The sequence below is a fragment of the Scaptodrosophila lebanonensis genome, unplaced genomic scaffold (genome assembly GCF_003285725.1).
Source record: "Scaptodrosophila lebanonensis strain 11010-0011.00,11010-0021.00 unplaced genomic scaffold, SlebRS2 tig00000113-arrow-arrow-pilon, whole genome shotgun sequence".
NCBI classification, from domain to species: Eukaryota; Metazoa; Arthropoda; class Insecta; order Diptera; family Drosophilidae; genus Scaptodrosophila; species Scaptodrosophila lebanonensis.
Genome location: NW_022060575.1, coordinates 345830 through 369927, shown reverse-complemented (window position 1 = coordinate 369927; position 24098 = coordinate 345830). Strand labels below are relative to the sequence as shown.

The window sequence follows — 24098 nt, the reverse complement described above, 5'->3', positions numbered from 1 at the left end:
TTATTCAAAGTGGCACAAGAAAAGCGTAGTCCTTGCAACTCTCACATACCATCACATAGGATAGAAAACGAAATTTGACGGTTGGCCTGCTGGTAAGTTTTCAGACATACGAACTGTATGGTTAGAGCTTAGAAATGTGAAAAAAAATATAATGATATTACAAATTATTCATTTGGCACACACATGGTACCTTGCTTAATTAAAATCAAGTTTAGTTTATAACAAATACAAGTGATAGTGAATATAAAAAAATGTGTAGTAGAAGAATATTGCTGCAGACTTGTTCAGAAATTTGTTAATGTGAATATATTTGATAGAGCTACATACATATATATGTGGATTAATTGTAAGTATTTTAGGGTCTGTTTAATTGAGTTTAGGAATTGGGTTTCCAGTTAATCAAAGTGCTTGTCAATAAGTGATTAAGAATGTGTTTTTACTTATGGAAGACACCTGAAAAATATTGTATTGTAATTTTAGTATACGCAGCACGTCTACCACTGCGCATGTCCCAGTCGAGAGGCAGCAAAAAATCAGCAGCAGGTGACGCCTCGGAGGTGTGAAAACTGAAGGCTATTTTGGGCACGTTGTTCGATTTCTCCAGGCGACAATGGCAGCGTTGGTGCATGGTTGCTCCAGTCCGCGACAGCGCTCCAGTTTCAAAAGCGATGTACTAGTGGGGGGCAATGGCGGCTCCAGCGCCTCCCCCAACGCACACCACAGCTCCACGCCCGCCATGTACACCACAATGCCCAAATACTCACGGACAGCTAGTCAGACGTTGTATGCCACAACTCAGCAAATATTTGGAAATGGCGGGGCTGTGGCAGATAATCAATATAATGGCCCGCTCTATATGTCGACAACTGGCGCCATGTCTTCTATTCCACAGCAGCGACCCTTATCCGCATCCGCTTTGCCCGAATCGTCCGCCGCATGTCGCAATTACTGGAGTCACCAGCAGCATCCGTCTGCTGCCATGCTCTATCACACCAGCGGACGACACTACAACAAACGCAAATCCGCCGTGGAACTTCTCGCCGAGTCGAAACCCTTCTATATCAAGTCGGATGCAATCTTTGAGCGACTGCAGCAGACCAGTGGATATCGCACTGTAGGCACTGGCACTACAACAAACAGCGTCGGCGTCAAGCGCGGCCGACGCCCAGAGGACGGACACTACAATCCCACGTACGAGGAAATCGAAGACAGACGCTTCATGACCATGATGGGCAGCAGCACTGCTGCTGGCAATCGATCTGCTTCCCAGATTCCACAACAGCAGTCACAGCAGTATATGCATCATCATCATCACCATCACCATGGCCGACACCACGGCCAGCAGCACGCAACCCATTCAAACCGACACAGCGCTACTGCCGCCGTCAACAACAATCTGCTGCAGCACAAGCTTCGCATGCTGCTGGGCTCCGAGGCCAACAAGGAGCGCCAATGCGGCGCCAATACGGCTGCTCCTGGTGCCGGCAGACGCCACGACCTCAACGATGCCAACGCCGAGCTGTTGCCCGCTGAATACGATGATGATGGCTCGCCCATGAGAATTCCACCGCCCCTCTATATGCCAACGCACTCGTTTGCCAACAATTCCTACAACTACCCCAGCGAGCCGAACAGTGGAGGCGAAGAGCCGCTCGTGCTGACGGAGAACTATAGACCAATCAGTCCGCCGGCAGAGTACGCAGCCAAATCGGGTCAACCGCACAATGAGCGTTATAGGTACGTTTCTGGAATATTCATGCTACTTTGAAAATCAACTTAGACCATGGTCCGACCATAATTAAATACACAATGTTTTCAATTATGGTTGCGGGTTTTCTAGATTCACAATCGGCAGAATAAAAGCTGCTTATGTTGGTCGCTCAACAAGAAAAAAGGAAGAAAGAAAAACTACATCATTCAATTGATGAACATGTTTGAGAAAATTAGGCTTGTAATGTAAATATAATCAGATTGGTTTCGTTTTTATACCCTGTACCCGTATGGTAAAAAGGGTATATTAGGTTGGTGCAAAGTATGTAACATGCAGAAGGAAGCAGCTCCGACCCCATGAAGTATATATATTCTGAATCAGCATGCCGAGAGAAATCAATCTAGACATGTCCGTCCGTCCGTCTGTCTGTCTGGATGAACGCAAGGATCTCAGAAACTATAAAAGCTAGAATAACCAAAGTTTTCCCCCCTTCGCCCGCTACAGAATTTCGTCAATACCGTCCACATTTCAAAAGCTACATTAACCCAACTTTGCACACATAATCTATACATAATAATCTACTTTTGTTTCAATTTCATCTAAATCGGTTAATTCTAAGAAAAGTTATTAGCGAAACAAGTTCTCTACAGTATAATCCCCCCAAACTGCAGCAATAAGTTCGTTCTTCTTCCTATTTTTGCTTCTGCTATGGGCGCATATAACTCAGTGACGGTTGTTTGTCTGGGTACAGGGTATTTCACTGTCGGGCTTGCTCGACTGTAGCGTTCTCTCTTGTTTTAATTAGTTCTACTTTTTGCGCAGTTCCGTATTGTATCTCAATCTTTCAAACAAATCCAAGCATCCTGCTCGTGATAATTTGAAGTTTGAACAAATTTTTAGTGATTTTTAATAAAATATGTTAATTTTTGCTTATGTTTTTCAAAAACATACCAAATTTCTTTGGTCTGGCAGTGAAAAGGACGCAAAACAGAGAACTGCAAACATTGCATATTCCCTACTGTGGACGCTCTTTATTTTGAATATGTTGATCAAAATTGTGTGAAACATGACTGATACCAATAAATATATAATTACATAGTATTTAATCCGAATTAATCGACACATTGGATCTCCACAGATACAATTATCAGCGCTCCTATTCGCATTCCCACGAAGTGGCCGACACTGATGAGCGTGCACCCTACACTGGCGGCGACTACAACATCAATAGCCACAAGTCTCTGCCCGACTTGCACACCCAGATCAGTCGCCATTCGCCGCACAGCGAGATCTTAAGCTGTTGTAGCCGCGGTAATCGTTCCATCAAATCGGCCGGCGAGTCCTCAATCAATCGCGACTCCGGCGGCAGCTCCGGACACTACACGCATCGCAGTGAGCCGTGCTACAAGCGTCAGCGGGAGGTGATCGAACGTGATCCGAATGCCAGCAGTACCATCAAGAATTGCTGCAACTTGGTGGCAGCCACGAGACGTGACAGCGGCTCCTCTACGCAGCACAGTGCCAATTCATATTGTGGCTATGTTACGCCCGCCGATTATCCGCCGCTGCATATTCGCAATGCCGACTGTCTTGATTGTCGCTGCAAGCCGGATCCGGGACCCATGGGCTATGACAGCAATGCCGCTGCCGACTATTTGCTCAATTTTACGCCCACGCCGGAGGTGCCGGAGGCTTTCCAGGATGATTATACGCCGACGCCGCCGTCACCGTCGCCCAGACTGAAGACACAAACGCCGCGCTACTCAAGCTCCTCCAGCCAGCAGTTGCACACCAGCTCGCAGGGCTACACGAGCATTAATCACTCGCAAAGCTCGCTGGTGCAGAGTCCCGGCTCAGCACCGTCTGTGGATGACATTAGTCCGCCGCCTATACAGTTTAAGCGGCAGCGCTGCATACGCTTCAAAAATCGCAATCGTTTGCCTGCCCAGCCGCGCACTTCGCCCATCAATAACGTGGACTGCATGGGGGGCTCGGCTGGGACAGCCGCCAGTGCTGGCTACAAGCGCTCCACGGAGCATGAAAATGTGTTCTTTCCCAAAGGTTTCGCGACAGATGGTTACACAACGACCACACCGTCGCAGTCACATGTGCCTCTAAGTGCGCACACAAGTGACCACGCCATGGATGTTGAACGTGAGGCACTCAATGCGAGCATCTCGGAGCTGGAGAAGTTCTTCGATCGGCTGGGTCTCAACGATGAGGCCTTCCACGAGATCTACAGCCAACCGCGGCGTACTCGCAGCACCGAAAACGATTCAGATGACTCGAGCACCGTTTTCTTCTCGGACGTGAGCACCGTCGACTCGATGCGTTTGCCGGACAGCACTGAGACCCAGCCACAGACCACGCAGCCGTATCGACCGTCGGAGCCACCGTCTATTGTGGAGCGCAATGCACGCATCATCAAGTGGCTCTGTAATTGCAAGAAGATGCAATGCGCCTGAAAAGCCCATAAATTTCGTTAAGTAGTTGCAAGAAACTGTAGCTGCAGTAGGCAGTGCGAAAATTGAAGATTGTTCTTTAAATACATGATGTATTCTTTGTCTCTTATGGTAGCCAACTCGGTTCAAATGCAAAGCATCAATAGATCAGACCACTTTAATGTACAATTAGAATTGCGGTTTAGCGGTTTTTTCGTTTGCGAACAATTCATCATAACCAATAGCCACAGAAATAAATACATGTTACTCGTATACAACAATTTATAGACGTACATACATACAATATTATAGATGAATTACACTTTATTATGATGATTATTATTATTATTAAATTATGTATTGTAATTGAAAAGAATTCAAATGTAATGAAATCAACCTACCAATTTAAGTATAAAAGGTTTGCATGATGTACTAAGTATTTACGATTATTAAATAAAACACAAAAATACAAATACTTACTATAAAATATCCGTACATCGTGTTCTTTAATCAAAGAACGTGATTAGCAATTTACAGAAAGCCACAATGGCGCCCTACATAGGGACTAAGTATTATCGTGTCGAAGCTATGTATGTTGGTAGAGCTGCAATTTGTTTTACTTTTGTTCTCGTTGCCATTGTTTAATGACCCACTTACAGTTGAAAGGCCTACATACATTATTCGCAGAGGGTGCACAGCTGTGTGCCCAAAAGCCCCCTCCTTGCAATTATTGGGCTATAAAAGCCGCAAGTCGACAGTGCAACAGAAATCAGTTTTCTTGATAGCCCCACAATGCGACAATTATTAAAACTAACTGTCGTTCTCGCAATTTTCGCACTGGTAAGTCACACTTAGCCCTAGGATGAGCGCGATGGGCACTCTGTTTTTCAAAATTACATGTATTCCTATATATTGCAGGTTGTTGCGCATAATGTGAGTATAAGTGTATGCGGAAAAACATTTACTGGATCTGCTATTTAATAACAAATGTCTGGGTGTACACATGTGTATAGGAACCACCTCGCGGTGCCCAACAAACAAAAAAAACGGTAAAAGTCCTTCCAGTTCCGGTGCCCGTGCCAGTGCCAGTGCCAGTTCCGGCGCCTAGCACACCAGGTGGCCAACCAGGGGGTCCATCGGGCACATGTCCAAGACCGACGGGAGAGACCCTAAGAGTAAGTCCAGTACATGTGTTTTTTAAAATTCCGATGTACGGCAGTTAAACTTTTTATATATTTGATAGGAGGGATCACGACATCCCTTAAAAGTTTATTCTTGAATAACAGTAATTGGAAGCATAATACTATATTTCCAGAAGCTACGGTTATAGTCTTCTTCTTGTGTATGGCCTTCTTCTGTCGCAGTTTTTCAGTTAAGACTAAGTAGATTGCCAGTTCTCACCCTTATATAATAAGAACTATAGTCTGTAGTTTTTTTTCTGTAGTATAGTTTTTTATATTTAATTCTATACGAGTATATATAGCAGTAGCCGTGGCAGATCCCATGTGTTGTTGTTCATGCATGTTGTTCTTTCAACAGGTATGGTAGATACTTCTATTATCCGTAGGTAGAACGAGTATAGGGTCATCACCTTATTTAGTTGCCATATGACCGATCGCTCTAAAATATATTTTAGCACCAAAATATCTTTACTATTTATAAAATGCTTATAGGTTTCATTAACATCTTTTCACTATATCATATACTTTACATAGGAATGATTGGAACCACAATATTTATTTTAGTGAAATGGCTGTGTCAAGAGTATTCATGCGCCTTCACCTTCTTTTTTTTACACTAAATTTTTGATGCGATGTTCGTAGTCAAGGGTTCTTAACTCATCTACTATTAGTCTAATGATTCAAGTATGTTTATTAGTTAGATAGCAATCACTTCAATATAGATTATTTGTTTTAAAGATAGATCTATTCTTACAGCCCGCTTATACGCACTATGGTGTTAAATAAACATGACACCCTTTTATGAATTGTTAGCTACGCCATTGGCTATAAATATAGACTTTAAAATATAGATTTCGAATTAAATTAGAGATTAGGGAGCTTGTTGTTATAATAACTAATAAGGTTGAATCGGTGCTTGATGATAAGATACTTTCTAAAGAGATAGATAAATTCCATACTGTTAAAAAGTAGCTAATTAATTGATTGCTGTTAGCCCAGAGACTTTGATAACGTAACGCGTTTTTATTACTTCCTTAAAAATGTTACACTTGTCTTTCAGTGTCTGCAAGAGTGGGCCTGCCAACAACTTATACGCTTGGATCTACGGTAAGTTCTGGGCCAGGACCTTCTCAGCTCATACATTTACATACATAATGCGTCTCCAACAGCTGTCTGTTGAATCTGAATGGTAACCCACTCCTGGGCAATCTCATTTCCATACCGGGTGTCACATCTGGTGGTAGTCTACTGGGCGGCGGTGGAGGTGGAGGAGGCAGTGGCGGAGGCGGCGGCGGTGGTGGCGGCTTACTTGGCAACCTTTTGGGCGGCAAATAGTCGAAGAACTTTAATTGAAATGTGTGCGCATTATCCAATAAAGACTTTCACATATTTGCAGTGCAATGGTCGTGCGATTGCAAGCGTTTTGCTTCAGGTTGGCTAACATGTAATCGGGGGCCAAGTGCTCTGCTGCTAATTGTCGACAATTGGCGCAGCTTTTTATGGCACATAATAATCCTTGGCATTTGATTGGGTGACTGTAACTGTAAGAGTACTGTAACAGTAACAGTAACAGTACGATTGTCGTCGATAACCGTTAACTCAATTATTATTTAAGCGCCCGGATTGCTCAATGGATCGGGGAATGCAATTAAGTGAGCCATTGTCAAATTAGCCCAACCAATAACTTCATTTTAGGTATCAAACGAGATAAAAATAAAGCAAGTGCTTTAAAAGGGCCAGTAGACGTGCTACTGTTCAACCTTAAAGACCTTAAAGAGCCCAGCTCAGAGCACAACTACAAAGTCCAGAGAACTTGTAGCGCTTTCGAATAAAGTCGCAAATCATTGAAGCATATGCAATTATTCATTTTGAGGTTGAATGCGCTCGAACGCACACAATGATACAAGAACACGGACACGGACACGGACGAGAATGGCGCACGATTCGTTTCTGCTTGAGCCTTTTGCCTTTGATTGCACTCGACGAAAAAAATAACTGGTTTTAAATTAGCTTGGCTTATCAGTTCTTTCAACATTCCCCATTTCCTAGAGCAGCCTTCACCATCAACTTTTAAAATAATAAATAATTTTTAAGCCAAACCTAAACCAAAGCGTGAATTATTTATGATTTATTACTATTTATCCATGCCACGATTTAACTGCTGGAAATATACTTTTGGAAGCATAATTTAGAGTCAGTTTATTTGGACATTACTAAAGAGTTTTTACTTGTATGTCGATGGTTAGTATAAATAGCCTCGCCTTCTCAATAAATATGCCAACAACGTTATGAGTGGATACAGAAATGTCGTTCAATAATAATACTTGTACTCCCCTAATTACCAGTAATTATTATTAATTTCGGAATCTAAGTTCATATTTTCATTCACTACCATCCTTTGGTTTGAGCTAATAAATAGATCTTTATAAGAAATTGGATATAGTAATTTCTGGTCTCTGTCTCTCTAAACAATATAAAAATTGCATTCCTTTGATTGATTTGGTTTTTCTATTTGATTCTATTTTTTATGTTGAAAAAGTTACGAAAACCTCTATGTATACTATTGGCATGATGAATTCAACTATTTGAATTTTTTTTCAGATTACTCCTTTTTTTGATGCAGTTGCAGTTCAAATTTGGGGTTGAATAAACTTTTGCCACAGAATGATATTTTCTTTTTGGAATCCCAATTTAATTTTGAGTGTGGGTCTGTGTGTGAGCGCGGCATGAATGTATTTGTGTGCATGTGTGGGTATGTGGAAGCCACACAAACGCAAACACATACATGTTTTGAGTGCAGCAAACGAAGGAAAAATTTAAATTCAAGAGCAGTGCTTAAGCTTAGCTCCATAAAAAGCGTTTTTACTATTCTTTTAATACCGTCTTGATTGCATTCAGTTAGCATTTCGTTTTTTGGTGATTTGGCACGGCCCTGTCTTGGGCTTAATCCGTCAATTGCATTCAATGCGAGATAGTCGAGACCTTCGTCTGAATGCCGTTGCCCCTTTATAATTAACTTTATGCGTATATATTTAGTTTTATTGCTCGTTAGACAGCTTCGCCCGCAGACAATGAAACAACAATTTGTGCCCAAAATGGCAACGGGACCGCAACGTGTGTGTAGGCCATTTTGGAATTTTACTTTGCCGCTGCCGCTGCCACCGCCATTATATTAATTACAAACGTTTGTGGCGCAAGCTTTTCGCTTCCGCCAAGTGCTCTTCTTCGTTGTCTTCGTTGCTAATGGGCCCAACCACAACAAGTAAATCACAAACACTCTCCCACCCCACACCCTTACGCGTACCCGCACCCGCACCCGCACACAAAAACCTCTAAGGCGATTTGAGACCATGGGACTGCCATTTTGTGAATGTGCGAAATTTACGGCGTGGAATCAAATTGGCTCAGATACGACAAGACGCTGTTAATGAGCTTGGGACTATTCCAGAATGGCCCAAGCCATCGAATAACTCTGCATAAATTCAAAGAGTTTCATTAGTAAACTAATGCTTTTAATTCGATTTATTTAACTGCATTAATTATTTATTTTTTGCCACCGATAGACTTGAAGTGTTCAAAACTGACAATGTCGGACTCAGTCGTTGAATTAGCTGGCAATTCTTCAGTGGCTGGCAAATCTCCTTGCACATCTCCATTGGGTTTTTCATTGGATGCTTCCACTATTGATGATTCCTCGGTTTTGGGAGCTTCGATGACTAAATTCTAAAATGCATGTATCTATATAGGTCAGTAATGCTTGATTTAGTAAAACCATGTTTAGAGAAAGCCAGATATGCATAAATCATCAAAAAAAAAATAATATATGGGCATACAGATTAACTCGATAGATCATGAAGGAAATTCAGATTAAGCTTCAATGCTGAACTAAACAGAAATTGTTGTCGCGTTTATTTATAAACATAATTAAACATTTTTGACGTGGCTTGTAATTATGGTAAGCATCTTATGTATTTGTAAACAAGCTTGCAAATATCGCATTTATCCATTGGTATGTGACTAATTCTGCCCAACTTTTTATTTGATTCGGGCTTGTTTTAAACATGGTTGCTAAACAGAGTCTAGCCTTTTCACTTACCTCTGCCTTGAGCTGACCCTCGTTGCTTTCCTTGAAAGCTTCAGCCAGGCCAGGATGTATTTGGTCCAATGGCTCATCTCCCGTTCGTATGTAGACGGGCACATGGCCTTTGCGAGGCGGCAGCTCTTGAATGGGCGCCGCTAAATACAAAAATAAAATGTAATTAAATTCATATTTGTTTGATAATATGTTTAATAATATGATATTTTGCCTAATCGCGACACACACCCGGAAGCCTTGAAGCACGACCAGGCAAGCTTAATTCTAATTATGACTAACAAGCTGAAATAATATAATGACTCGCTGCCCAACCCCCGTAGCAGCACCCTCTACGCTCATGCCCGCTGATGCTCTATGGGAATTTAAAAACCAGTTTCTTGTTCATACACTCGTCCAACAATTAACATGGTCAGAAAAGTACTTACAATAAATATTGCGTTTTGAAAATTATTTAAAGCGCTGACACTGCAATTGATTTCACTCACCAGTTGTCAAAATATAAAAATTAAACATTATTATGACCACGAAGATGGCACTTCTCGAGATCGTTGACGAATTCATGGTTTCTGGCCGCATCTTGTTAAATCGGGCTGCGTGCGATGCTGCTGCTGGTGATGATGTTGAAGTGTTAATGCGCGACTCAAGACTATAGATCAATCCACAGTTGCGCTTAAATCTTATACCGCGTTCTCATTTCCATTCTAAGCGAAGCGCGAGATATTCAACATCTCTCCGCTTCAACAACAATAAACTTTTGCTTGGCAAATTACTCATGGGGAGATGGAGACGGAGACCGAGATGGTAGCGATGATGGCTGTAATGAAGCTGTCGGCGAACTTTTTTGAGCATGGCTCATCTTTGCTCTGCTCAGCTCTGCTCAGCTCTGCTCTGGGATGAGGCATTAAAAGCTTTGCAGCAACCTTACTAGTACAAACGATTACCAGAAGCCCCAACAGCCCCATCAGCCTCAGCTGCCAGTGCCATTGCCGGTGCCATTGCTATCGAGGCAGTTGTTACGCATTTAGCGGCGTTCCCGCTCTGTGGCCATAAAACAGTTGCCGGTGATTCAAATTCAAACATTTTTTGTTTCGAATTAATTGGGTCGTTAGAGAAGCCATTTGCGCTCTAGCATTTATGTTCGCTCCTCTGCGCTTTTTTCTTTTCCATCTCGCTTGGATTGTTTACCCACTTTCGTTTTTGTTGAGCACTCAAATAGAGAAATTGCTGACATCTGTAGAGATGTACATATAGTATACATACATATGAGTATGTGCTAGTAACGCGGGTCTGTGCAACGTGTGTGCAACATAGTATGTGTCTGTGTGTGCGTGTGTGTGCGTGTGTGTGTGTGTGTGGGCGTCAGGGAGGTGCTGGTTATGTTTACCCTCTTCGATTGTTCCGTTGTGCGCGTCCTTGATACAATTTCATTCGACATGTAAGGGCGCAAGATTTCAAATCAAATTGTTGAGCAAATATTCAACAGTAAATATGTTTATGCCGAATCAAGCGATTTTATTCAAACACACACCATCAGCACACTTACATACTTGTACTTGTATTTCGATTATGTCAGTTAAGTCTTGCCAGGAGGGCTGTTGACTAAGCTCCTGTGTTTACTTTCGTTTAAATAGAGTTAAAGCAACTGCGCACTTTTCATAACAATAAGTGCTCCAAAGAAAGAAAAGAAAGTTCAACAAACTGATTGGGTTGAGAATTTATATATTGTCCACTAATCAGGTTCTGGTACTATTTTTCCAAAATGTTCCTAAAAATGTATAGTATGTTAGTCAAATGCTTACTTCAGTATCTATTACCGGCACCTTCTATTAGCTCAAATATCAGCAGTTTGTAATAAATAAATTCAACAATAGTTCTACTATACAGAAATTACAATGCAATATTAAAAGATAAAACTCTAGACTTCTCTGTGATACTTCAGTTGGAATTCAAGCACATTTGTTTATTTTCTTTTTCCCTCATTGTGTGGTTTTGTTGGCCATTTGTGTTTTTTATCCTGGTTTCTATTGGAATACGGAGGTAAGAATTAAGAAATTACATTTTTAAATATTTACCTGTACACTTACGATTCAAAAAGTTTCCATTGTTTTCCCGACCAAATAATCAATGCCTTCATTTTGCTGTTGTTTATTTAATATGTTATGTATTTTATTTTTATTTTTGAGGCTCTAAAAATAGTTACATGGCTGCACTAATGTGTACGTGTAGCTTTTATAACTATATCTAATTTATATTTGTTGTTTTTGTTTTTGTTTTTAAGTTTTGCTTGTTAAATACTTTCATAATAGATTCTGTGATGCTTGTCTCATATTTGTTAATTTAAGAATGGATAAGCTTGGGAATATAATAGGTAATATACTCTACATATTTGCCATAAAATTGTATGGTTATGTATTTAAATGTTGCGCATATGTTTGTGTATATGTATTTATGTACGATTCATACCACCGATATACTATGTATGTATGTATGTATGTATGTATGTTGTTCGAAGTACTTTAGTATGTACGAGTAACTGTGAATAGACTGAGTTTTAATTCATAGCGGCCATTGCAATTATCGTGTAGAGTTAAGCGGATTTCCCTTGCTTCCACTTGCGCAGAGCCTTTTTTGCATTCGCAACTGTGTGTGGGTGTGTATGTGTATGTGTTTGTGTGTGTATCGTCTAGATATTTACCTTTAAGTGTTAATATTATGGTATCTCTGTTAAAGCCCTACGAAGCTGAAACGATTTAACTGTTGCTCATTGCTCATTCCCATTAAAGAGAAAGGTATTTTCTAACTAAATGAATTGCAGAACAAGAACAAATGCTAAGGATGCCCGAGAAGGCGGGCAATGATGTCCTAAGGTATGTATATAAGTATATATAAGTATATTTGTGCTGCCTCGCTACCAATTGGTATTTGAATACATTCAAGGGGCAAGTCAAGTTTACGGAATAGGAATATATTTGAAAGATACTAAAAACCAAAGACTTCAAACATTTCATTCTGTCGTGTCATGTGAAGATCAAAGGTAATAATACATAAATATTTGAAAATGAATGGAATGTATGGCACTATTTCTAATTTATGGGAGGTAATCTACTCCTTCGATGTTAACCATGAAATATTGGATAGCTATATTTAATTTTGTATGGCAATTGATCAGGGTGTCCACCCCAGAAATGAACAACAGAAAATGGTTGGCTGTGGGCATCTCACATGAATGAGTGGAAATTGATTTCGCACCCACCCCATAATCTGGATTTGGCCCCTCTGATTACTATGTATATTTGTCCAAACTAAAAAAAAGGTCAGCTTTGAAATGCCTTTAAGGATCAGGCAAATCATATTTATGAAAATCGTTAAAGACTTTGAGAAACTATAAAAACGTATATCAAGCTAAAAGAAGATTTTGCTGAAAAATATGGTTTTCTCCGAAAATACGCTTAGGGAGTTCAAATAATAAGAAATAAAATTATTTAAGTAACAATGACATTGCTATTCCAGTTACTGGCATTTGTAAAGGTTCTCTAGATGGGTTCCAACAACATATTCTGAATCTTGTTCATTTTGAGTGTCAACAACAAAAATTTCAAAAGATTGTGAAATAAACAAAAATAGTAGAACAATATGGATTCATTGCGATATTCCCTGCTAAATCATGAACTTCGTGACCATTCCTTAAGCGGCATGGCAAATGCCTTAGTCATTGAAGATATTTGTGTCTTAAAAACTTATTTTGTAATATGTATCTGATTGCTGTGTGGGATTCTTACCATGCTATTTGAAAAAGAGTTTATGGTTCTCTGTAAGCTTGTTTATACGTACGTACATATATGTATATATATATATAAATAAGTTATACATATTTAATTAAGTATACAATATATTGCAAATTTAAATGTATATATTACTGTTCAAGTCTTTTTGCATCTCTAATATATGAATATATAAATTAATATCTTTACGTTATTTTCAGTGTTTTCTTATTTTTGTTTTGTTTTTTTTTTTTTGTTTACTTGTAAAATATATCCTTTTGTATACTATAATAAAAATTTAATTGGTGTCATTAATTTGTAACTTATTAGCGTCATATGATGAGGGTGTATGATCTTTTATGACTTGCAGCAAGGTTGTGAGTCAAAGGAGGGGGCTCAAGAAATTTATGTACTGTGTAGTATGTGTATTGTAGAGATAGAGAGGGGGCTGGGACTTTGAATTTGTCGTTACTAAACCAAGAGTATGTGTAAAAATATTTTGTTTTAATTTGCGGTTTTTCGTTTTGGTTTTTTATGGTGTATAATGTGTAAATAAATCCTAAATTAATATTAAACGCTTGCCTCAATATACAATATATTCGTAATTACTTTTATATATACTTTGAATGTAAAATTGCAAATCACATAATTGTTACCACTACGGTTCAATGGAATTTATTTATATTTAGGCATTTAATGCTATTTAAAACGCTATCAATAATCATCAATAAAGCCATGCATAAACACGATTCGAACTATGGCCCTATAAACAATTTCACATAGCACTGTGGTCTAAACTCTAATCTCAATTATTATTATTTCTTCTGGTTGCTATTAGATACGGCATGCGGCATATTGCATACATATATGTAAGTATATGTATATATGTGGTGTATATATACGATATAATAATTACATTTGCTTATAAAATTGTGTGCCTGTCCATGTACCTCCGAAATTTATAATTAATTTTTTTCTCGTTGTATAATTAAGTTCGAATGGTTTTCAATATTTTTTGTGGATTCATTTTCTTTCATTTCATATTAGGTTCTTACTTTGTTTAATTTCGATATAAAACTGCCTTATTTTCTTTTTGTTTCTTTAAATATATATGCTTTTAAAAAATAACCTCTATCAGCGTCAGCTTTTCAATTCTTAAATTAAGAAATAAATTTAATTGACAATTTAATTAAATTGTTTATCATTTGCTTCTTACACGTTTTGTTTGTTTGTTGCTTTTGGTTTTTTGTTCTTTTGTTTTGTTTTGGTTTACGGATAAAAACTACACGTAAAATAAATACATGTTTGTGTATATATCAATACTTTTCGATTTTATAGAGTTACAAATTTTTAAAAACTATGTCACTTAATTTTGGAATTGCTTTTAGTTTTCATTTGTTTTACAAGAGTGTCACATGGTCAAACACTTTTGAAATTTGCCCATTAACTATCAATAATATTCCATATCCTGCGCAAAGAGGCGCTGGATTGAAGTGATTTACTGCTAGTTCTTGTATGACGGAGGAGGCATTTTACGTGATCCTTTGCGCAGGATAAGACACTTCGGCACAACCGAAGAAAAATGTACGTCTCGGGATTTCTTTGTATAAAATTATTTTATAATCTTGGTTATACTACTTATTTACACAACTTAAATATGATAATAAAATAATTATCTCGCCAATACATTGTGTATGAAAGTGTGTGTTGTATATCTTAATTGATTTTGCCCTATGATTCCATTTTGTTTTGTTTTATGTTTTTTATTATTATTTTTTGTTTTGTTTTTAATTTCAATGTATTTATGTTTAAGTATTGTCCTTGTGATATGTTTCTAAATTGTATTCTCATTTATTTAATTCATTTCTAAGTAATTGAAGTAGTTTTTTGTTTATCGAGTTTTAGAGCATATTTTATGGAAGTTATTCATCCTAAGTAGGGTTAGAATGTAAAGTTTGCATTGCAGTTTAAAAATGTGTACCATCTGGCTGACTCCTGTGGCACCTCAGTGATTATTTTCAATTTCCATTTCTAATCTTGTTGGCCTACCGAACGAACTCTTTGCTTTGTTGTTTCTTGTTTCTTGTAGTGTAACGAGTAAGTATTCAAAAGACTAGGAGCGAGAGAAATACAGAAATACGGGAAGTGCTATAAAGTCCACTAGTTGATTAGTTGCTAAGATTTAAAATGAGCTTTTTGTCATAGATGCTGCATTGATTACGAGTACCTTAAAGTGGTTACTTACCGAACTGACGCGACAGTCGTCTGGTATGCAAGAACTCCCGAGCTCCTCTGGGGGAGTTTCTATCAAGTGCAGAGATCTATAATACATCTAAGTAGTATGTATGTATATCATCTGTATATAAACTCTAGAGCCCTAAAACGACGCCTTAAAGTATTTACCAAAAACATGCAAATTGGTTCTGCTCGCTATGTATTATTCATATAGTTTATGTATATATATGTATGTATATATATATAATTTTTTGTATATATGCTTATTTGATCTGTGTATATATAGAATTTCTACTTATGTTCCATAATATTCGTTGTGTCAGATTTTTACTATAAGTTACGTTTTGGATTTTATAAACCTTTTGTTTTTGTCAATCATTTAATAAAAATGTTTCATTTTCCAAAGTGTTGTTGTTGCTTTCTTCTTTTCTACTTTTCTTTCTTCTTCTTATCTTACCGCCCTTGTGCCCAACCCAGAAAAGGTTCGAAAATATTTTTAAAACTAGTCATACTAATTAGATAAGATTGATGTTGCCAATAATTCATCGACTTGCACTTCCAGTTCATGCTCAGAACTATAAGCGGCTATTTGACTGATTTATAATCCGATAAGGGTGCTTGAGTATTGCTTTAGGTTATATGTTGTTTTGAATGGGCTAGGGACATAAGACATTTAAGCTACCACTATATCCTGACTGTTCTCATCACTGCTGTCCAGCCCATCGTTCTTAAGATCGTCCTCATCGTCCTCGTGTCCGTCCTCGCCACTCTTGCCCGTTATTATCGCGCCCACATCCCGTAGACAAGCCGACTCCAAGTGCTTGTTCAAATAGGATTTGAGGGCAAAGGTCTTGTTACAATGATGGCACTTAAAGTTCTTGTCGCCCGAGTGGGTCTGCATGTGGGCACGCAGATTGGAGCGATCGGCAAACGCCTTGCCGCAGTGAGAACATGCGTATGGCTTCTCGCCGGTGTGCGATCGCAAGTGACCTTGTAGCAGCCAGGGACGAGAGAAGAGCTTGCCGCATATGTCGCAGCTGTGCGAGAGTTTGTGCGTTAGAAGATGCATCGCCAGAGCCGGCATGCTCACGTACGCCTTTCCGCAGGTGTTGCACTTTTTTGCCGACTGCGAGTCCAGAGAACGGTGTGTCTGTTTGTGGCGCGACAGGTTGCTGGATGTGGCATATTGCTTTCCACACTCCGAGCACTTATAGCAGCCCCGCTTGCGCTTGGCATAATTTTCTCCACTGGAGCCATCGGCGCCAGTACTGCCACTACTGACATTGCCTGAGGCTGTGCTTCCAATGTTGCTGTTCTTTTGACGCTGCTGCTCCTTGCCAGCGGCCGCCTTGCTGGCCTTTGTGCGTCCGTCGAGCATGTTGAGGCACAGCTTGAGCGCAGAGGCGCGTTGCTGCGGCTGGTGATGCTTGCTGGTCCAAGGCAATTGGCCGGATTCGGAGGACGAGGACATGTCAATATCCACGTCCGAAGAGTGGTCCGAGTTGGGCGGTGTGAGCGGCGAACAGGTGTTGGAGGACTCCGGCGCACTCTGCATCATGTCGTAGGAACTGCTGCCGATGAAGCGAATGTTCGAGCTCTGATATTGTGGCGGCGACTGCGGCTGTGATTGGATCGTAGACTTATTATTGGAAGCATTCGATATCTCCTGCATGATGGGCAAGTGCTCGGCCCCAGCCGACCTATGTGCCATCTCTGTCTTCATGATGGTGACCACGCAAGGAGGTATGAGCGGAGGCAAGCTCTGAGAGAGCGATAGCAGATCGTGAGCTGCCTCTGTCTCCTCGACGCTGCGGCCGCGATAAATCGACATTGGTGGCGAGGTAGTCGATGTAGATGGCGATAATGTCGCCGGCACTTGTTGCTCCCGCTTGATGGCAACAGGTTCCGGTTGCTTGGCGCTGCCATTTGCGGGCGGTGCGTAGAAGATTACCTTACCGTCTTCTGTGGGCGCACGGCCAACGGCAAGTGGACGGCGCATTGATACTGCAAAATAAATAATTATGCGTTTTTAAGAAGCCTATACCGAACATACGTTATAAAAAAATACTAACAATTCAATAATATTGCACAAATTTCCTCATCCGCCATTTTCGATTCAATTTGACAACCCTGAGCTTTCTTTTAAGCTTACACACATATGTATGCATTGCTAGTGCTGCCAATTGAGAATTCAGGCAATCTGCGCTTTGGTATTTTTTAACACTGAACTGCCCCCCACACACATTAGCAAACACTTACACACACAGTAAAGTAAAGTAAATTAAAATCTATTTGCCTAAAGACTGCGACTGACCTGTTACGTTTATTTTCCCTAGACCGACAATCAATATGGCTCCTTCCCCCTCCCTCTTACAGCAAATGAGACTAAGTATTCGTGTTTGCTGTTTGCCGTTTGTCGTTTGCATTCTTTGGCTTTGTCAAGAGCAGCAAGCGGCGAGCAACAAGCAGTGAGCAGCAAAAAGAGGGCAAACATGAAAATGTCAACATACGCTAAAAAGATTAGCTAACGGCGACAATGTCAAAAACGCGTGCACACACATACACACAAAAGCACTTACACCACACACACATATGCATAAGTAGTTGTGTGTGCGTGCAGAGCGAAGGATGATGATGACGACCATGGCCATAGTTGTTGTTGTAGTTGTAGTTGTGGTCGTCGACTGTTGCTCCTCCCCACGTCAATAGACAGAGTGGCTGGAATGTGGCTGGGGAGGGCGAAGACTATAAAACGGCATGGCGGCCTTTGGAGCGTGGCTACCAAATACAAATACACAAATTGTCACAGCCACCTGTTCACATTGCTGCCCAACAGTTGGTGACAAACTTAGGTTTGGGAAATTGAAGGGAGGAGACGGACTTGCTGTGTCAATACGTAAAAGCTACTTATGAATGTACTCGCATACAACCTATATAATAAGTATGTATGTATGTACATACATAAGTAATACATACTTAGTATTCTACTATAATTAACTCATACAATTTCTAACTGGATTCAAGTATAAGACCTGGTAATAAAAGATTTGATAGTGCTATGGATAAGAAGTTTTGGAACAACATGTTTGTCCAAAGCGAAGACTTTTTAAAATAGCAAACTCTAGAGCACGCTTGCAAAATAATTGGGTTGGAGAGTTGTCAAAAATTGTAAGACAAGAAAAATAATTATTAAACATGGAAAAATATGAGTCCATGACTTTCGTGCATACTTTGTTGGTAAATTTAACAAAATTAATAGTAATAATAACACAACACGATATCAACCATTTGTAAGCCTCTGAACGTTTTTTCAAAATTTTCTACTCCGATTGCAATAAATCACCAACAATATGTAAATTTATACTTTCCAAAAAAAAAAAAAAAAAAAAAAAAAACCCAGCGTTAAATTTTCCATTCCTATAACAGATTTATGTTATAGTTTACCGATTTTGATAAAACATCAAAATATAGTTGGGATTTCAGAATAAACAGAAATTTATTTTTTTATTTTGTACTAAGATTGATATTTCATATATATTTTTGATAAATCTTCAAATGCATAATTTTATCAATAAGAGCAGCAACTTAAAATATTCAAAATAATGGCCCTACTTTTTGATTATTTTATGATTTTAAGTTCCAACGGAAGGACAACTGGACATTGGTCTATTATGCCTCCTTCTCCTTAGATTTTTGTATCCTTTATCTATTGAGGTGCACGTTTGCACCTAAAGAATGAGAAAATGCTGAAGGCTTAACTAATTCCCTAATAAGACTCACTCAAAAAAATTGTTCTTACGTTCACTTATGTTAAATGATTGAAGCGACGTTAATATGGAAATCGTACATATTTTAATTTTCAAATCTATTTTATCTATGGCGGCACCGAAATTTTGTGAATTGATTTTCATCGAAATATTTGGTTTTTTTTTTGTAATCCTTAACTGATATTTTGAGACTTACCTGGTGCTGGTGTTATTGTTGTTGCTGGTGCCGGTGCTGATGCTAAATGGTCGACATTGTCCAACAGCAGACGGCCAATACGTCGCTGTTTCTCCTGTTTGGAGTTCATTTGCACCAATGACTGGGCCGCGGACCACTCCAAGTGCTCGCACAGCTCATCGTCATCATCATCAGCTTCGTCATCATCATCATCGTCCTCGTCTTCGAGCACAATTATCTCGCGCTTCACTACAGACCTGGCAGACCGTTTGGTCTCCTTAGTGCCGGTTCTGGATTTACTGCCATTGCCGTTGGCATTCTTAAGCACGGACTTGCTCTCGGCACTGGGCGGTTTTAATTTCCGCAGCGTCTGTTGATTATTCCTGGCCTTTGGGCGCCGCCAGCTTTGCAAGTCGGTGCTGGGCGCATATTTCTTGCTCGCATAGGCAATCGTTTGTATCTTGTTGCGATTTGGCAGGATAAAATCCACGGACATTGTTGCCTGTCGCCAGTTGCCAGTTTTCTATGAGTTGCCTATACAAGTATATACGTTCTTGTTTTTTTTTTTTTGGTGCTTATCTTTATGCTGTATGATTATTTTTATTATGTATTTAATATGTAGCACAACCTTCTTTGACATCGACGTCAGCGTCTGCGTCCGCGTCGCTGCAGTAAAATGCTTCAGTTTGACTTGAGTTGCCTTGAGAGTAGCGCTGAGGTGTCGGTGTGCCGGCGAGCGGACATCATCGATAGCACTGAAGCACTTGGCTGCGTTTTCCTATAACATTTACAGTGTCTTATATAACTATGTACATACTATCTTGCGTTTGTTTGCTTGCCAAAAATATATTTCTTTCCACAGAATTTAAGGTATTGCTTTCGTTGTTGCGTTGTTGTGCATTTGTCAAGGTTCTTGGTAAAAAGAGAAATAAATTTCTATTATTTGCCACAGCAATTATTTGCCACAATCATTTGTAAAATAGAATTTAAAACAAAGCGGTTCCTATCCTCTCAAAATACGAAACTATGCTAATAGTTGTGCCTCGGATTCCAAATATAACCAGAACGGAATGCTAGAGTTGAGCGCGCCATTTTTAAAAACCAGCAGCACGAGCATTTTATTTTTTGGTTAGTCTAGATTTAGAACCAATTCGCGCATTCATTTACAAAATCAAGATATTAGATATGAAATAATAATGAATATGATATAAATTGTTATACTCTATTTTTAAATTTAATTATGGGCGAAAATTGGGGGCACCATCGTTTTTAGCATTTTAAGCTGTGTTACGGCCCCTCCTCAGTAACTATATTTTGGGTATTTGATGTTAATTTGTGTAATTGTGGGGTATTCAGTTAAAGAAAGGCATTAACTTGAAATCCCGCACTGTTTCTTCACGAGTTATCCATCTACAACAAAGTCTTCGCCCACAAAGAAATTGAACTTTTTCTTAGTTTTTTCACCCATGCTCATTATTTGCGACCCACAGGTAGTTGTTATTATCTCTCTGCCAATAAGTGCTCCTGCAAAATGCACTTAATTTTGAGAAGAAGTGGTGCAGAAGTTTAAAACTATTACTTGTACTTCTTTTGTTACTTGTTTAAGGTTTTTATATAAGCCTTGTCCTCGATTTTGCCCCGTTAGTGTATCGAATTTTCAGGAAAACATTTTTTGGAAATGTATTTCGACTCAACAAAATTTCCTTAACGGCTCACACAGACTTCATTTTTCAGATACATTCTTTTTTAAATTATACTTTTATATATTATACGGGTATATAGAGATTTTAAAGTAAGATCATTCGTAAAATAAACTCTAATGTTTACTTCCTTTTCACCATTCTATCATATGGGTGTACCACATTTTGAATGTTTAGGTATTTAAAAGTAGATATTCGAGTCATAATTGTTACATATACAGTTTGCTGAATCCATTTCAAAAACAGACATCTGATAATAAAACGACGCATCAAATTTATTTTCCAATAAGAGTCAAAATGTCACAACGTAATGGACTTTAACAAACATTGAAAAGCAAAAGATTCTGTTGTCAGAATGGCTTTAGTTTTTATTAGTATGAGACTCCCAAATTGCATAATTTAGTTTCTATTGTACGCTGCTAGAACTGTAAACAAGTTCGTAACTGGTTCCTATTCACGTTTTTTCTTAAATAGCTACGGATTATAAGAAAGAGCGGTTTCTTATAATCCTTTGGTAAATACTTGAAGATAATTATGACTCATTAATGCGTACATACATAGTGCAAAATATGTAGTTATTTGGCATTCATGCGTTTAGTTTGTTTTTGCAAGCTTAATAATCAGCCTTTCCGTTCCACACTAAACGTGGAAGTTGGGCTTCCAATGGAAAGCGCACGCAAGCACACAAACTATCTATCCCTATCCCACTTTTAAAAATGGCGCATACACTCGTTGCTGTTGTTTAGGAAATGCAGACTACGAATGCAGGCCTCAGCCTCAGCCTCTGGCCCTTGCTTTTTGTCTGTCTTTATTTTATGGCACACTTCAACACACCCACTTCCACATTGGCAATTATCACAAATGGCATTGTAGAGCAATTAAATTTTGTTTTCACTGCAATTGCTTCATTTTTTTAGTGTTTAACACTTGATTGGAAAATTTTTTCGTCGTTCAGCAACAACAACTTGTTTCACTCTGCACTTGTCGAATGTTTTGTGAATTGAATTCGCATGTGTATGTGGTCGGTCGGTCGTCGCCAGAGAGGCAAATGGACAGACAGCGAGAGGATGGGAATGAGAGAGAGAGAGAGAGAATATGGCACGAGTGGGAGCAGCGAGTAAGAGCTTGCGCTAGAGCTTGAATGAGCGTAAGTGGGAGTGCAGCGAGTGACGAGTGCGGCGTACATGCAACAAATAGTCAAGTCAACTGTTGGTTGTTGTCGTAGCCTACCTCACTGTGCCGTCTTCGGCTTTCGCTTATCGGCTGTCGGTTGTCGGTTGTCGGCTGTCGTTCGTCTTAGGCTTGCACATAAACAACATAACAAACGCGAAATTTCATAGCACACTTTACAGCGCCAAATGCAGCAACGAGTGCCCTGCCACACACTTCTAAATACATGCATACACAGATGCAGGTATACTGCAGGCTGTACAAACTCACACTCGCACTCACTCCTTATAGAAACACATGCACATGTATCTAGACCGCGTATACGTCACTTTGTTGCACATACAGCACTTTCTATACAAGTAGCCCGGGAAGGACTCCTACCGACTGATAAACGAACAAATTGTGCCTCAAATAATGCTCATAATATAAATTTGTCAGACTACAATTAGACATTTGTGAGAATATAATTTAAACATTCATTTCAGATTTAAAAAAGGAAACACAACTTTTTTTTGTCGAGAAGCACATAGGACTTTCGTTATTGCCGCACTATCAAATGCATCATTCATTTCTGTTTTCATTTCAATTTAAATATATTAATGTGTGTATACATTTCTTTAGCTCCCACCGCACTCAATTCTTCATTTTATTTTGTTGCATGTTTACCTTCGAGTCGCGCTTCCTTTTGTCGGCTAGCAACAGAAATTTTTCATTGATTTCATATACTAGGAAGCAGGCGGAAGGAAGCATAAAGCAACACTGGAAAATAAATGAACTTCGTACTCGCTCTGATTTTTGTTGTTTGCCTTGTTTTGCTGTTTGCTGTCTTACTGCTTGCTGCACTTGTTGTTTTGTTTTTTTTATTTTATTCTTTGTATAAGTATATTTAGTTATATTTTATTGCATTGGTGTTTGATTTGCTTGCACTTTTCAATTGCTTTTATGTTGTTTGTTATTGCATTTATTTTGATATATGTACGTGTATGTATTTTATTACTAGAATATATTTGATTAAAAAACTATGGACTTCTCTTGTTGAAGCACAATCGCTGCGGCTGTGCGTCAGTTTTTGACGTACCACTCCCTTCTACTAAGCTGCTGTGCTGCCTGAGGATTGTCCAGAGCACAATCGCTTAGTTTTCGCAGCTTTCGTGTTTCTCTGCCGCTCCCGTCCACACGTCACAGTTGCCAACGAGCTCTGATTCTGTGAGCGCAGAGAGCATCACACACACACACACACACAGACACACTCACACATAGGTGTAAATTACAAGCATCTAGCGAGTGTGCGTGATTTCGGGTCAAAACGGCTACAGCAAATCCAACACCGACGCATTTGGTGGTGTCGATTAGTTCGCTGAAGTTGAAAGCAATGAGGACGAGTTTTTTTTTTGCTCACATCAGGATGCAGGGGCAACCGGAAATGCCAAGGGGTTGGAATTGGTGGCGTGTTGCCTGTACAGGCTTCTCTATAAAGTTACGGCACCTGATAGAGCTTCATTGTTTAACAAAAGCAACAACTGTTAATTACACTTAGTTACTTGGTATTTTGATTTGGCAAATCGATAAGTTGCTGTTTTTATTACCGATTTGATTCAACAAGATAGTTGTAGCAGCACCAGCAACACTACCAACACAGAGACACACAACAAGTAGCTGAGACCGTTAGCCATTCAAGCCAAAAACTGTGAGAGCCGCCGTTGCCCAACAACCCCAAAACAAGTCAGCCCAACAAACAAGCAGTCGGGCGTCAAACAGGAGGACAAACTGCGAGTGCGCCTGCGCCGATTGCGAGTAACCTAACGAGTATATATACTTACATACATAGTTATTCGCGAGTGGACACACACACTTGTGGATT

The 24098-nt window shown here is 39.5% G+C and overlaps 3 protein-coding genes across 3 annotated transcripts; 1 reads left to right on the top strand and 2 right to left on the bottom strand.

Moving 5' to 3' along the window:
- Positions 1-67: 67 nt before the first annotated feature.
- LOC115628339 lies at positions 68-4268 on the top strand. The gene is made up of 3 exons (XM_030524402.1): positions 68-92; positions 481-1737; positions 2850-4268. The coding sequence occupies exons 2-3, from the start codon at positions 611-613 to the stop codon at positions 4174-4176; spliced, it is 2454 nt and encodes an 817-aa protein (XP_030380262.1). The 5' UTR covers positions 68-92; positions 481-610; the 3' UTR covers positions 4177-4268.
- A 4569-nt stretch (positions 4269-8837) lies between these two features.
- LOC115628248 lies at positions 8838-10055 on the bottom strand. The gene is made up of 3 exons (XM_030524263.1): positions 9915-10055; positions 9430-9569; positions 8838-9056 (listed from the first exon to the last, which is right to left on the bottom strand). Exons 1-3 carry the CDS (start codon positions 10003-10005, stop codon positions 8877-8879), a joined length of 411 nt encoding a protein of 136 aa, XP_030380123.1. The 5' UTR covers positions 10006-10055; the 3' UTR covers positions 8838-8876.
- Positions 10056-15705: 5650 nt separating this feature from the next.
- On the bottom strand, positions 15706-20255 carry LOC115628247 (zinc finger protein 37). The gene is made up of 2 exons (XM_030524262.1): positions 19389-20255; positions 15706-17429 (listed from the first exon to the last, which is right to left on the bottom strand). Exons 1-2 carry the CDS (start codon positions 19861-19863, stop codon positions 16099-16101), a joined length of 1806 nt encoding a protein of 601 aa, XP_030380122.1. The 5' UTR covers positions 19864-20255; the 3' UTR covers positions 15706-16098.
- Positions 20256-24098: the final 3843 nt, after the last annotated feature.